This window comes from Melospiza georgiana, chromosome 4 (assembly GCF_028018845.1).
Source record: "Melospiza georgiana isolate bMelGeo1 chromosome 4, bMelGeo1.pri, whole genome shotgun sequence".
Taxonomy (NCBI): domain Eukaryota; kingdom Metazoa; phylum Chordata; class Aves; order Passeriformes; family Passerellidae; genus Melospiza; species Melospiza georgiana.
The window spans coordinates 33,142,242-33,156,316 of NC_080433.1; the positions used below are offsets into that span (position 1 = coordinate 33,142,242).

Consider the following 14,075-nt stretch of genomic DNA (forward strand, 5'->3'; position numbering starts at 1 on the left):
AATCTGTAACTTACATCTCCAAAAGTTCCCAAGCAGTTTTATAGATTCTTTTCCATAAACACATGAGACTTAGTGTTAACCAGAACTTTTCCCTTGTTTTTAAATGATCCTAGTACCTGCTATTTCCTTATTCTGTCTGAGGTCAGTCAGGAGCTGGTAGGCCTGTAATTACAAGTGTCAGATTACTTATGGTTTTCACTATTTAATCTCAGCCTATAGGGAATCTGCCAGATTTTCCAAGTGGAAGATGGTTAAATCTAGACAAGGGCTGGAGAGAAACTTCTCTTCTTCCCCTGCCACTTAAAACATTAAAACAGATGCATGCTCTAAAGGTGAGTATGGGTTTTGTAGAGATTTGGAGAGTAGCTCACCTCTCAAGTTAATCTAAACAGGCCCAGGGGATGGGAACCAGCAGAGACTCCTGAATCTGTCCCAAATATAATAGACTTTCTGATTAAGGAGGAAATGGAAAGCTGAGACTGGAAAGAGTTTATTTGTATGATGGGTGCTCATATATAATTTATATGCAATAAATGTTTCTAGCCATTTCATTAGCTGCAAATAAAGTGATATAAATGTGCACCACTTGGACCTGATGCATGGTGTGTGCCTGGGGCTGCTTCCAGCTGAATGGTAGTGGTTCATGTGGGAATGATTTAACACCCCAGCAGCCCCACTACCCAAATTATGCTGCAGGTGAATCCCTGAAGTAGATGCACTTCACTTTTTAAACCACTCATTGCTTGGCTTAAAACAAAGATTTCCATTTAAATTATCATATTGGCCTCAGACTGTGGTGGGTAAAGAGCCAGCATCTCTGTCTCTCCCACCTTCTGCACAGCTGGAGAGCTCTGGAAAAATTGAGTTTAGCTGAGTTGGTTACAGCATTATGCCAATAAACAAGGAACACAACAGATCTGAAACAAGGGGGAGAAACCAATCTAAGCCATCACAGCATTTGTTTTGCACTTAATATGTAAGCAACTTTTTAATCAGAAATTCACATAAATGAAATTCAACAAGAAATTAGGGAAAACCAAAGAAAAAGTACACCATAGAAGGTACCTGGATGAGTCTGTTGCTGTTGAGCAGAGCCCAGAGATCATGGAATGATATCCTACCCCAACTCTTCCTACCTGGGCAGCTCATTTAAACTCTTGAGACTTCCTGGGACCATCTCCAAGGCAAGCAGGATTTGTAGCTGGAGTTCAAACTAAAGCCTGTGAGCCAGCATGTTGGAGCTGCTTGCATGATAACGTGCTTGCCTGTGATCACTTTTCTTTTCCTGTCCACTACAGATTGCAGCATATACTCCCAACATGGGGCTTTATATAGAGGTGTGTCCTCTATATATCCTCTGAAAGAAATCAGTTAAGCTAGCAATAGCATGCATTTTTTTATTTGTATAACGACACAAGAGAAATTGGGGTATAGGACTATGACTAATAAATCAACATAAATAGATCAATATGTCAGTACTTCAGTGCTCAAATCCAACCAGCTATGGGGAATTTGTCCCCTGGTAGCAATCAATCTGCTGTACTTAAAGTTTCCTCACCAGATCTGCAGCTAGCACAAACTGATCAATGCTGTTCCAAGTCAGTGGAGCATAACAGCTTTGCATGCCCCAGTGTTCACCCTTGCAGGTACCCTGCTCCTTTGCAAGGACACAGAGGTTAAATTACCCTTTGCTAAGCACATGGAATATCTCACACTAACTCACAGTTCTTTACTCAAAACCAGCCTTTCTTACCACCAATCCACTTAGCCCAGCCAACACCTTTCCAGGTGGAATCCAGTTTGGTCCTCCACAAGCAGCAATTCCACTGCAGTGGCCTGTGGCACTTACTAGAAGTAGATGCAGCAAAATGAATTCTGTGAGCCATCCAAGTTCTGCTGTGCATCCTGCATAGGGCCCTCCCCCTGGGGGGGTTTCCAGGCTGTGCTGGGGGAGATGCACAGTCTTGCAAGATGTCAGGCTGCTTTTATAGAGGGGTGAGTAGCATCACTAGAGAAGGTATGAGTGACCTGGAGGACAGCTCAACAATATGGCTTTGGCTGATAGGGTGACAGTCCTGCCACTGAGGAGAGGGCACAGAGCACATCCCAGTGAACTCTTCTCCACTAGGAACTCCATCTGAAATCACCTGCTCCTGATAATTTCTGTGAGGAATGCTTCCTTTCCCATCAGGTGGTGGCTGATGGAGCCTCCTACCAGAAGTGATTTAGGATGAAGGTCACAGGAGTCCAGTGTCACTAGAGAATGCATTATTCCCTCCTGAGTCCCAGAATAATCTCTGTGACCCAAAGCAATGAGAGCCCAGATCCTACTGGCTGCTGGAATGGGGGAGAGAGCCCAGTGTGGTGGTCCAAGACCTGTGGGTGGTGATGGATATACCGTCAGGGGACGCATTTACAGCGGGATCCCAGGATTCTGCCAAACAAGGCTTGTGCCCAAAACCTGGTATTAGGTAGAGGTCAGGTAGAGCTCCAGCATGTAGCTCTCAGGGGATGTTCCTTGTGGGTACAAGTTCTTGGAGGTGAAGTTCCCCATGCCCCAAGCACAGGTGGTAGCCCAGGCCTGGGGACAATCTGTGCTATGCTTGCATGGCTGGCTGGACAATGCCACCACCTTCAGTGGGCTCATTTCACTGCTCCCCAGAAGTGAGTCTGGCTCATGAGTGGCAATGGATTTTCCTGGCCATGACCCATTGTCCCACCAACCACTGGAGTGTGTGCCAACAGTCCACATAACTTCTCATGGCACAGATCCTCTTCCTCATCAGTCATGCCATAGACTGCAGAACCACAAGCCTAGCAGCAGGCATTGCCTAACAATTACACTGCCGTCTGGTGGCTTCTTTAGGAGGAGTTCCAGGAATTCACAGGAGGGCCCTGCCCTCCATTAGCTGCAGCCGCTATTGGATCATTGTTCATTATTATTGAGTGCATTTTACAAATCTGTTCTGCAGCTGTCTCTTGCTTTTCACCTTTTGTAATCAGCCACCCACCTCTGAAAGTTGTAGGAGAGAAGCTGTAGAAGTTACTGTGGCCTCTCTCCTTCTGCAAGGCTCCCCAGCCCTTGTTGTCTGCTTTCCTTGCTCCTTCAGTATGGAGGCTTAAGGAAAAGCAAGGCACTGGACACTTTGCAAACCTGTAAAAATTCATGTTCTGATTTCCTTTCTAATGGCTCACATGGAGAGCAGGCTGTGAGCTACACAGTGCTCTTGTTTCTTCTCAGTGATGGATCCCCAAGGTTATGTTTCAACTGCTGTGGTGCAGAGCCCATTTTGCCAGGATGAGTTAGAGCTAGGCACGAGAAATAGGGCTCTAAGCTTCTACACTGGTTTCTTTCAAGCTTTTTAGGCTATTCTGAAAATATATTGTGTAATTTAGGAGACTGATGTGCTGAACTGAGTATAGGGCTTCCAGTTACCAATATAAAAATTATTCCCTAAGAACATACATTAATTCTGCTTCCCTCAACTGTTCCAGCAAGGGGTCCCACTGCTCACAGTGCAATTTGACTTTGCTTCCTTTGACTGCAGAGTCCTTGACTGAAGAGGAATGGTTGTGGTCTGCATTAGGCTTAGCAGATTGCCTGCTGGATGGAATGAGAGGCACCAGAAAGTAGTCACACTTGGGTATTGGCTTCCTTGAAACTTGCTCTGTGCAGACATCACCTTTTTGGGCAATTAATGAGGAAAACCATATAGAAACCTCTCCATCTGAGAGGGGTCTGGTTTTTTCTGTTTTTGCAGAAGAGGAGTGGAGTGGCTGAGGCAGTGCTGTCTGCTGTGCATCTGTGGCAGCTTGGCCCTGTAGTAGAGTCAGTTCACTGCGATAGGTCACAGTATGGGAGGGTGACTCTTGTCCCTGAAGCACCACGATTCCAGCAAGCGTTAGGAGTTCAGAAGAGTCTCTCTATCAGACAGTGACAGAAGTTCAGTGTCAATGTCAAGCGCTGGGCCCGTTTGATGTCAATATGAAGCTCCTGGGTCACAGTTAAAACATCTCACACTGTGTCACCACAGTACAGGCAGTTTCCATCGTCAGTAATGTGTCCTGGAGTAGTCAAGGATGCAGCCATCCTTCCTTGATTTCGACTCCTCGGAGATTCCCATCACGCCCAGGAGGTTGTCCGCAGCTCCAGACGCCACAGCCATCGTTAAGTTCCCGTTCCCCTTACCGAGCCCGACGCAGTCGGAGGCGGGGGCCGGGGCGCCCCAGGGAGGCGGGCAGCGGGGCGGTGCAGGCGGCCTGCCCTGCCCGGCCCGGCCCTGCCGCCGCCTCTGCTCAGCCGGCCCGGCCGCACGGAGCGGTAGGAGGGGGCCGGGATGTCGCGGGAGGGCGGCGAGGGGAGAGGGGGCCGGGTCGGCCGTGGCATTCCGGGGGCTGCTCTCGGCGCCGGCCGGAGGTCGGTCCCCGGGCAGCCCTTCCCCGGGGCCGGGAGCAGGACCGGGAGCCGGCGCTCCAGGGCGCCCCGAGGCGAAGGCCCGGGTGTAGCGGCGCCTCCTGCCCGCCCAGGGAGGCCTCAGCCCGGGGCCGGGGGGATCCCAGGGCCGGAGCCCCGCTGGGCCCAGGCAGGACTGCCTGGGACGGCCATCAGGCTCTGCCAGGAGCCCGGGCCCTCAGGACAGGGCAGGTCCATGGTCACACTATGGGAAGTCAGCCCACGGTTGTTTGTCAGGATCTGGGCCGGCTAGGGCAGCTGGGATCAGACACAGCCCCGAGGTCAGCAGGCTGGGCCACGGTTCCTGCGGCGAGGGCGTTGCTGATGGACACCGGCACTGCTGCGGCTGGTCCTGGGCCGAGCTTAAACACACTCATGGGGAACCCCAGGCTTGGCTCATTGGGACCATCAGGGCCCTGACAGCAGCCGACCCCCTCTGTCCTCACTCCTTAGAGAGGCATGGGCTCCGGAGGGAATTGCTGTAGAGTGATTTAATTGCTGTGCAGTCTCAGAGGGGTAATTAAGGGAGCAGATACGCAAGACAAGTCACTTGGAAGGGGATATGACATGAAAGACTTGGAGGTAGTCAGGTTGCCTGTGGCTTGTGGGTGAAAGGGAAATGTTTAAACCACCATTGGAAGGTCACCAGAGGCTGGGTTCACTCAGGAGCTGGTGCTTGAGCAAGGGTCAGTAATTGCCAGGTAAATGAGATGGTTTGAGATTGAGCAAGTGCCTGGCAGATTGTGGACCCATATCCCGTGCAAAAGTCCCTGGCCCTGAGGGGTGCACAGGCAGGTGGCAGCAGTGACCTGCTGTGCAGCATGGAGCCAGCTGCTCTAGCAAATGTGCCAAGCTGTGGTACTAAAGAGAAGCACCAAGGTAAAAGAGGGCAAGGTGGTAACAATCTAATGCTGGAGGCAGCATCCTTATTCCCCAAACTGTCTTCTTGGCCCAGGACAGGTGCCTGGCTGAGTGCAGCTAGCTGGGGGAATTCTGCATGGTTCCCTCTTGCCGGATCTCCTGTGCCTTCTGGTCAGGTTGCAGCTGCTGCAGAGACACAGAGAAGGCTTTCTCTTCCTGCATAGGGAAAGCTTATTTCTTCCTAGGAGCATAGCTAGTACGTGCTGGGAGGAGGATTCCCCAAACAGGCAGTCAGGAACGGCAGCTTGGGATGTTGAATGGGGAGCTGTAAATCATCAAGCTGCTAATTAAGACCACAGGAGACTGGTGAGTTACTAAAGACCTGTATTACTCTTTTCAGAGCTCTAGACCATTAACAAGACCCCTGGGACCTTCTCAGAGTACTGACTCTCCAAGGACATCACCCTGTTTTGGGCATGTTCTCAGAGTTGAAGTTCCCTGTGCCCTGGGGACATGTGGCAGCCAAGGCCTGGGGACCCTCAGAGGGACACCCTGTGCTGTGTTTGCATGGCTGGTTGGACAATGCCAACACCTTTGACAAGCTCATTCCACTGCTCCCCAGAGGTAGGTGTGGCTCATCAGGATGGATTGTGTTGTGTGGCTGGGCTGCATATCTGATCCTCTTTCCCTTTCAGGTTGTTATTATGTGGCAATGGATTTTTCTGGCCATGGTTTGTCCTCCCACCGACCTGCAGGCTGCCCCTACCATTTCCTAGATTATGTGACCGATGTGCGCCGGGTGGCAGCAGGTGGGTACTGGAAGGAACCCTCGAGGGGGTGCTTGTGGAGGGGGTGCTGTACTGGTCCTGCTCTTTCCAATAAGCAAGCAGCACTTTCAGTTCCCCCTCCTTCTTCCCCTGCTGCTAGTGTTTCTGTGCTAAAAAAGCTGTAGTGGTGAAGTGGTGGATGCAACTAAATGGTTTTTCCAGACTGGCTTTTTTTAAGCAGTCAGTGACCCCTAACCAGTGTTAGGTGTAAATTGGAAACTTCTGGTTCTCCCTGATGGCAGTTTACTACTTGCTTTAGTATCATGCAAGGAAATCTGAAAGTCAAAGTGTCTTGTACTCCTAATAACTCCTGATGTAACTGTCCATCTGTACATTTGGCATGTGTGATTTTAGATTTCCCATTCAGTACACAAAAGAGCCTCTAGAAGCTCTCAGAGGATAAATCCCATCTTTCAGTGAGGTATATTTCAGATGGGCAGCACTGATAAAGCTGTATTTTCCTATAAGCCTCCCAGAGTGCCCTAAAAATGGTCTGAAGAGCCTGATGTGCTAAATGGTGCAGAAAGCTTTCACTTGGAATCATACTTCCCTCAATGCAGCAGACCTGGCTCTGTGTCCTCCCATGTCTTGCAGAATGCCCTGCAGCAGGATGCTCTGTAAAGGTTTCTCTCTTCCACCAGATGCTACCCAGTCAGGCTCCTCTGCTTCTTGCCAGTCTCATATCTGGCAGTGAATGGGACCTTGCTGGAGTTTGTTTGACATATAGAGAGAACTTGAGAGCTGTATGACTTAACTACCATGAAAATGAGGTGGTAAATGCTCTTTTTCTTCAAAATCGGCCCACTTAGCTGCTTGGTTTCTGGATTAAGAAGCAAATGTGGTAGTGCAAAAGCCCTCCTGGGAGAAAGGCCCATGTCAGTAGAGAAGCAGCAAGATGTTGCTGCTCTGGTTTCTAATGCAGCACTGTCTGTTTTTCTCTTTTGCCATTTAGCCTTGCAGTGGAGACGGTTCACCCTGATGGGTCACAGTATGGGTAAGTGGCTCTAGTCCTTGTAAACTGTGAGATTAATAGAAAGCAGTAGATAATTAACTTCCAAGACATGTTGCTAGGAGCTGGGTTGGAATATTTATTATATTATGCCAAGTACAAGGTTCCTGCTTGAGTGATTCAAAAATCTCTGCCTGTGTTTGAAATGCCTGTTTTTAAGACCCTGCAGTACAGACAGTGGTAACTCTTGCTGTGAGCATTTCCCCCACCCACAGGACAGAACAGTGATTGGCAAAGAGGGGTGGTCTGTGCAGGAGAATTCACAGCAGGCCTTCCTGCCTGGTCCCCACAAAGCCTGGGAACAGACAGCCCATTTGGTGGGCTGTAAAGCTGCCTGAGGGGAACTGGGCTCCAGGATCCATTCCTTTGAGCTTGGAATATGATTTATTTTGCCACAATTTGGAGTTTGCTTCCCAGGGCTGCTCTGGTCACAGCTAACAGGACCTGCACACCCAGACATTTTAAACAGTAACTCCTCCTTGGACTTTGCTGTCTGAGGGAGGTGGAAATGGCACAAGATGGGGAACACAGCAGGTCAACAGCCCTGGTCTCTGCCTGCATGTTGTGGGCTGGGAGAGCTCCCCTCTGTACTGGGGTTTTGTCCCATGGTACAATGCACATTTTTATTTCTGAGGTGGCTCCTGTTGTGAGGAAGGTGAATTTCTGTTACCAGGGGCTGTTCTGTGCATTACTGAGCACCCTTTTCTTCTTTGCAGGTGGGGCTGTGGCAGGAATGGTGAGTAAAGCATCATTTCTTCACGGGGTTGATTTCTGCAGCTGCAACAACAAACAGGACAGAAATGAAGGGGCAGAGCTGGATCTCGGGAGGAGAGGCCCTTCCCTGACCCCTCTCCCATGCAGCAGGATAGACATCACTCAGTGCTCAGCTTCTCATTTTCTTATTGTTTCATCTCTCCTCAGTTCTGTTTCCTTTATCCTGAGATGGTGGACAAGCTGATCCTGCTGGAAAGTCTTGGCTTTCTTCTAGCTCCAGAGGTTAGAGCTCATGTGTCCTTCCCTTCACTTTTTTAAAATACAAAAATATATTTTTTTTTCTTTTCCTCACTTGTTCAGAGAAAGCACTGATGTGACCACCTCCTGGCAGGTCACACAAGTCCTAGGGCTCTCCCTTTTGGCAGGCACTGATCTGCTCCTTGTTGCACAGACTGAAGTCTGTCCTTAGGGTGGCCCTTGGGGAACACTTGGTAGAGGTCCACATCCTGCAGTCCCTTAGCACAGAAATTTTCTTGTCTGTGCCAAGCCCTTGAACAAAGGAAACTGGAACCTCTGTCCAGGCAACTGCCAGCTGAGGTTATCTTTTTGCCAACAGCATGTTGGGTGACCTGGGTACAAGACTGGTAGATTTTTTTCTGTTCCTGGCAGTTCATAAAGCTACATTCCCAACTTGCCATCATTGCTACCAGATGCTGGAGCTTTCGCTGGCAGTAGTGTTCAGAGAGACAAAACTAGTTCAGAGACAAAAAATACCAAACTTTGGAGAGTTGTCCTCAACTCAGAAGTGGGATAGGAAGGGTTAGAAAAGATGGCAAGGATAAAAGGTTAATAAGTTAATTACAGCAGTATTGCTGTATTTATTTAAAACGGCCTTTCTCCCAGAAATTATGGGAGTTTTTTTTTATAAGATACCCATAACTGATGCCAGTTCTGAGGGATGTTGAAGAGTGAAATTCTCTCTTCCCCTCTCCAATAAAGGGTAAAATCACTCAGAAGAAAGGGGTTACTCCTCTTCCCTACCTCTCTGTGTTTCAGGACACTGAGGCATGGCTGAAATCAAAGAGGAGGGTGATTGACAGACTGCTGAGTCTGGAGGCAAAGCAGCAAACTCCCAAAGCACGGAGCCCTGAAGCAGCATTGCAGAGGTGGGTTCCCATCCATCCTCTTCATTTACTGCCTGCCCTCACCTTGACAGAGTTACAGCTGCACATATAAGAAAGGAAAACCTTCCCTGCATTTCACCTTTCAAGTCCTTTTCTGGAATCCCAGCATGACCTTTTGCTTCTGCTGCCAGAAGCTGCTGCTTCTTCCTGCTCCTTTCTGAAGCAGCCTGAGAGCTCACTGTCACCTTGTCATGGCATTTTTGCTTCACTTCCTCCCTTTTTCCAGCATCACAATCTCTCTGCCATGTCTCCCTCAGGCTTTTAGAAGCAAACAGCCATCTGACAGCAGAGGGTGGGGCAATCCTGCTGCAGCGAGGAGCAACTGAGACACCCGCTGGTAAGGGGCTGTGTGGTGCTGGGCCACTGCTGGGTGTGGGAAGGGACTGGTGCCAACAGCCATTGTCTTCTGCAGGGTACAGGGTGCCCTAGCTACAGATTTACACAGCCTGGATGGGATCAATTAAGTCTGGAGGCAGAGTTCTCCATTCCCAGCAGCTGGGTTTGGTGCTCAAATCCTAAAACAGCTAAAGAAAATAAATTTTAAAAAAAGGAGAAATTTGAATTAATCATGTTCTTCCTATCTCAAAAAGTCTTGGGCAGATCCCAAAAGTGAGTTAAAACCGAACAACTCCTGCTCCTAAGAAAACCTTCTGTTTTTTTCTTTCCAGGGCTGGTGTATAACAGAGACATGAGAGCCCGTACGGTGAGCACTGCTCTTCTGCCATGCCCCCTGCTACTTGGGAGCCCTGAGCTCACAGAACACTCAGAGGATGCCTGCTAACTGAGCTAGGCCCTGCCTCCACCCAGCTGCTCATTTGCTGCTCCCCAAATTCCCACATGTCCTTTAAATGCTGCTTTTAAAAGAGCCTGCACTTGATCATTGATTCAGCTTACAGAGTCACTGGAAAATGTTACTGTTTGTTTTTTTAGAAGTTCCTCTGCCCCAAGGCCTCCTGGCCACATTTTCCTACTGTTATAACTCTTCAGGCAGCAGATGGATGGATGCTTTCTGTCAGCATGTCAGGTGACCTGAATAAGAAGGGGAGTGGAACAAAGTCCTTAGGTTTGCTATTTTGATAGTTTTGTGCCACTTTTAAGCAATTAGGGCCTCCTCTATCTGTGCTACTGCCAGGATATGGAAGCCAGGGTAATGTACTCTCTCTCCTTTTTAGTAAAATGATTTTTAAAGCATTTCTCTATGAGAACATTCCCATATGTGCTGCAGCCCAGCATGCCATGTTGTTGGCAGCCCTGAAACACAGCTGGACAGAAGGAGCCTTTGCAGAGCCATCTACTCCTGTGTGCAGCCTGGATACTTGTCATGTCCCAGCATGGAAGCTTCAGGGCCACAGTTACTTCTACCTTCAGAGCTACTTGTGCAGGAGAGCTTGGGGACACCCTCTGTCCCCAGCTGCTGTCCCTGAGCTTTGACACTTTCCCTCTCTTTGCACCTGCAGCAGAGTCGAGAGTTCTTCACGGTGGAGCAGTGTGTGAAGCTCCTGCAGAAGATCCAGGACCGTGTTCTCATCATTATGTGAGTGAGCACAAACCATACCAACCCTTGCTGTCTCCCTCAGTGGAAGGAATGAAGGCTAGGAAGGAGTCCTCCACTACCCCTTCCTCTGCACTAGTCACCCAGGCTTTTGGCCAGCTGGTGTAACAGTACAGCTTCACATGTGAGAAGTATTTCCCAGTTCCCCACCACTGCCCTGGGTTGGCTAGGCTCCTGGAGAAGGCAGACAGCAACTGGAACATCCTCCCAGCCTGGCACTCTGCTTTCAGGCTGGGACTCCCTGGTGCAAGGCTGAGGAAATGTTAGTCCTGCCCCATCTTCCCCATGCTCTTGGCTTCACAATCCCACCTCACAACCTTCCATTCCTTGGCACTGCAGCAAGGGGCCAGCCTGGCAAATAGGTGACCCTCCACAGCACCATACCTACTTGCTGTCCTCCTGACCTGACTCTACCCCAGTCAGGAACCCAGCCTGCCCCCTTCTCCAGGCCCAAAAACCTCTTGCCTGAGCAAACAGGTGGAACTCTAGAGCAGTCTCCATCTCTTCCAGCTACTCCTGAAGCCCCTGGTCTGACTGAGCTCCTGCAAGCTCTCTCCTGTGGCACCTGGGGCAAGCAGCTCTGGGGACAGGGCCAGTGGCTTGGCAAGTTGTTAAGCTGTCTGGGTGCACAGCTTGTTCTGCAAGTCGTCCTCTGCCTTTTCCCATCTCCTTCAAGGGCAAGGTGTGCAGGGCTCTGGCTACCTTGGCTGGTGGGGTGCTGTTAGAAGATTGTCTAGAAAACAAGAAGTGCTAGCAGTTGAGAAAAGAGGTGCAGTTTTGACTTCCCTGATCTGTTTTAATATCCTAACTGCTTCAGGTTATTCCTGCTTGCCCAGAAATGTAATATTGTGCTGAGGCCAAGTCCTCTGTGCCACAGAAATGCCACTGAGCCTGAGATGTCTGCTTGTCCCATGACCAGCAGAGTAGGAGACAGCATGATCTTAGCTCTGCAGGAGATGTAATGCTGACTTCTCCAGGGCAACTGCCATGGTACCTCCCTCTCTGAGCAGGGCATAACTTGGTTAAATAAGCAGCAAAGAGAGGCAGCATGGACTGAGGGGAGATGTGAAAACTCTAAGGAAGGAAGAAGTTAAGAGCAGAAGGCAGAGCCTGGGATTGATGTTTGTTTTCAGACCAGTTACAGAGCCAGCCCTGGGAGGACAATATTTAGCCAGTCCCCACTCTGATACCACTAGGAGTCACCCAATGTTTTACACCTTCTAGTTTGATATAAAATGGCTGCTTAGCCAAGCTGTGTGGTGCACTCTGACTACCATGTATGGGCCTGTCACCTGCTGCTTCCGAGCAGCCTGGGAAGAACAGCTGAGTTTGTCACCCTACTGTCTTGGGAACACTGATTCTGCCCAGGACAGCCACAAAGACAAATGGAGGCACACTGGGTGCTGAACTGAGCCTCACTGTTGTTTTCAGATCACAAGATGGACTCTTGGTACCACACAACCTACCGAGCAGAAATCACTTTGTGAAAGCCCTGCAGGAGGCATTCGAGTCTAACCTCAAAGAGGTGAGAGCAAATGTCACCTCCTTGCACCTCGACTGGCCACCAACCTGGGAGCAGCAGCTGGGAAGCAGCTGACCTTGGTGGGCACCCTCCAGGAGGTGATTTGTCCTGAACAGCACAGATCTCACATGGGGAAGGGGGTGGGGGACTGTGTGCAGTCAGGGGAGGAAGTCACTTTGTTACTGCTGCCAAAGTCCCAGGTTAGTACTGCCCTCTGGACCCAGCTCTTCCCTGGTCCTCCCATCTCTGTCCTGCCTCACTTGCCCTGTCCCTTCCTACGACTGTCACACAGCAGTGTGGCCTTCAGGGAACACTTTCCTGGTCCACATCTTAACATCTTCTCGTGTTCTTTCCCTCCAGCACATCCAGCTAGCAGAAGTGCCTGGGAGTCATTTTGTGCACCTGAATGAGCCCGAGGTGGTATCTGGGATCATCAGCAACTTCCTGACAGCACAGAACACCAGGGCCAGACTCTAGGAAGCCCTCACAGCTGCAGCTGTCCAGGAGAACTGGGAGCTAACAAGCAAGCCCCAGAATTGTTACCATTCCTACCTCAATCCAGCATTAGATTGTGATAATCTTTCCTATGCTTAGCTCACTGCAGGGTGGAAGCAGGTCTGCCAGGGGTACTCTGAAGGGAGAGCTGAGCAAAGTATCTCATTTGCCAAAGGGAGAAGGAATCCTTGCTCTACTTTCAGCTCTGTGAGTACAGGGATAGAGGCCCAGAGTGGCCTTCCCCATGGCTTACTCCAAACTTGCACCCTGAAACAGAGCAGAACACAAGGCAGAGGCATCACCTGTGACAGCAGCAGCTCCCCAGCTTAGGCACTGCAATAGAAGTGGCTCATCTTCTTCTACCTGAGGATGGTGCAGACAGGCTGCTCCCAGGATTTAAACTGCTGAAAAACAAGGAAAGTGTTCTGCTTCTCTGCTTACTTCCATAGATGCCTGAGCTTAGAGGACCTCAGTGTCTCTGTTCCATTGTGAGAACTACTGTTTAAGAATCAGCCTAAATGAGAGCTCACCTGTGCAGAGAAGGCCATTTTAATGAATGCTAGAGAATCCTTAATCCTCTAGCTGAAGCAGCTGGGAGAACTACAAATTATGGAAAAGTTGGCAGAGACAATTTCTGTCCTAAATAAAGATTAATATTCCGATCTTAAGTCCATCTTCTTGACTCTAGAGGAGAACAAACCTCCTTTTCTCTTTCAGGCTGCTCACCCAGGCAGCTGAAATGCATCTTGGGAGGCAGCATTTTTACACACTGTCTGCCTCAGGTAGGCCTTATTAAGGATCTGCCTCCCAGTTAAACTGATGCAAAATCCCACTGAAGCAGGTAGGCCTGTCATCTCTGCAAGCAAGGCAAACTTTGCATTGGTATTTGCAGTCGGTTTTTTAGGAGAGGGTAAACACATTTTATCTCAGCTCTCTGGAATTTACCACCATTTCCACCTTACATTCGTGGTCACATCTCTAGTGAGGCTGCAGATAGTAAAATAAATGTGTAAAAGCCTGGGACTGGGTGGGTTACTTTCATCACAGACCTCTCACTATTCCAGAGCTGCACAAATGCTATAGGAGCAGCACAAAACCACTGCCCCACACCTAAACATGCCTGGTGCTGTCCTTACCTGCCTTCTGTGGGCTGGGGACAGGTTAAGTGGAAACAGGCCATGGAGAATCTCGTTTTTCCTTCCAAACCTGCTGATCAAAGTGGCATTTGTTCTTGCAACAGTGCTGGGTATTAGGAAATTCCCGTGGCCTAGACATGGCTGCAGAGCTCCATGCACAGCTGGATGACTGGGCACTGCCACACTTGGCCAGGGAGGCAATCACCGAGAGAAGGGGTAGGGCTCTCTACCAAACCACTGATCTTTCCTTGTGACAAGTCAGTTAGGCTTTTCCTAAAGTCACTTCCCTCCTCATTCCTTCAATAAAAAGTGCAAAGGAGCA

General features: G+C 49.6%; 1 protein-coding gene across 1 annotated transcript; it reads left to right on the plus strand.

Moving 5' to 3' along the window:
- The first annotated feature begins 4,242 nt into the window (after positions 1–4,242).
- On the plus strand, positions 4,243–14,072 carry SERHL2 (serine hydrolase like 2). Its single transcript, XM_058022456.1, has 12 exons — positions 4,243–4,321; positions 5,715–5,938; positions 6,010–6,123; positions 7,094–7,135; positions 7,867–7,886; positions 8,072–8,146; positions 8,921–9,030; positions 9,306–9,385; positions 9,717–9,751; positions 10,506–10,582; positions 12,032–12,125; positions 12,483–14,072. Exons 2-12 carry the CDS (start codon positions 5,791–5,793, stop codon positions 12,597–12,599), a joined length of 912 nt encoding a protein of 303 aa, XP_057878439.1. The 5' UTR covers positions 4,243–4,321; positions 5,715–5,790; the 3' UTR covers positions 12,600–14,072.
- The last annotated feature ends 3 nt before the right edge of the window (positions 14,073–14,075 follow it).

What these genes read in the sequence shown, in the direction of transcription:
- SERHL2 (XM_058022456.1), top strand. Translation starts at nt 5,791, where the DNA reads ATGTTCTCAGAGTTGAAGTTCCCTGTGCCCTGGGGACATGTGGCAGCC. An exon ending in GTGGGGCTGTGGCAGGAATG is followed by an intron (nt 7,887 to 8,071) that starts GTGAGTAAAGCA and finishes ATCTCTCCTCAG; the next exon opens with TTCTGTTTCCTTTATCCTGA. An exon ending in CCTGAAGCAGCATTGCAGAG is followed by an intron (nt 9,031 to 9,305) that starts GTGGGTTCCCAT and finishes TGTCTCCCTCAG; the next exon opens with GCTTTTAGAAGCAAACAGCC.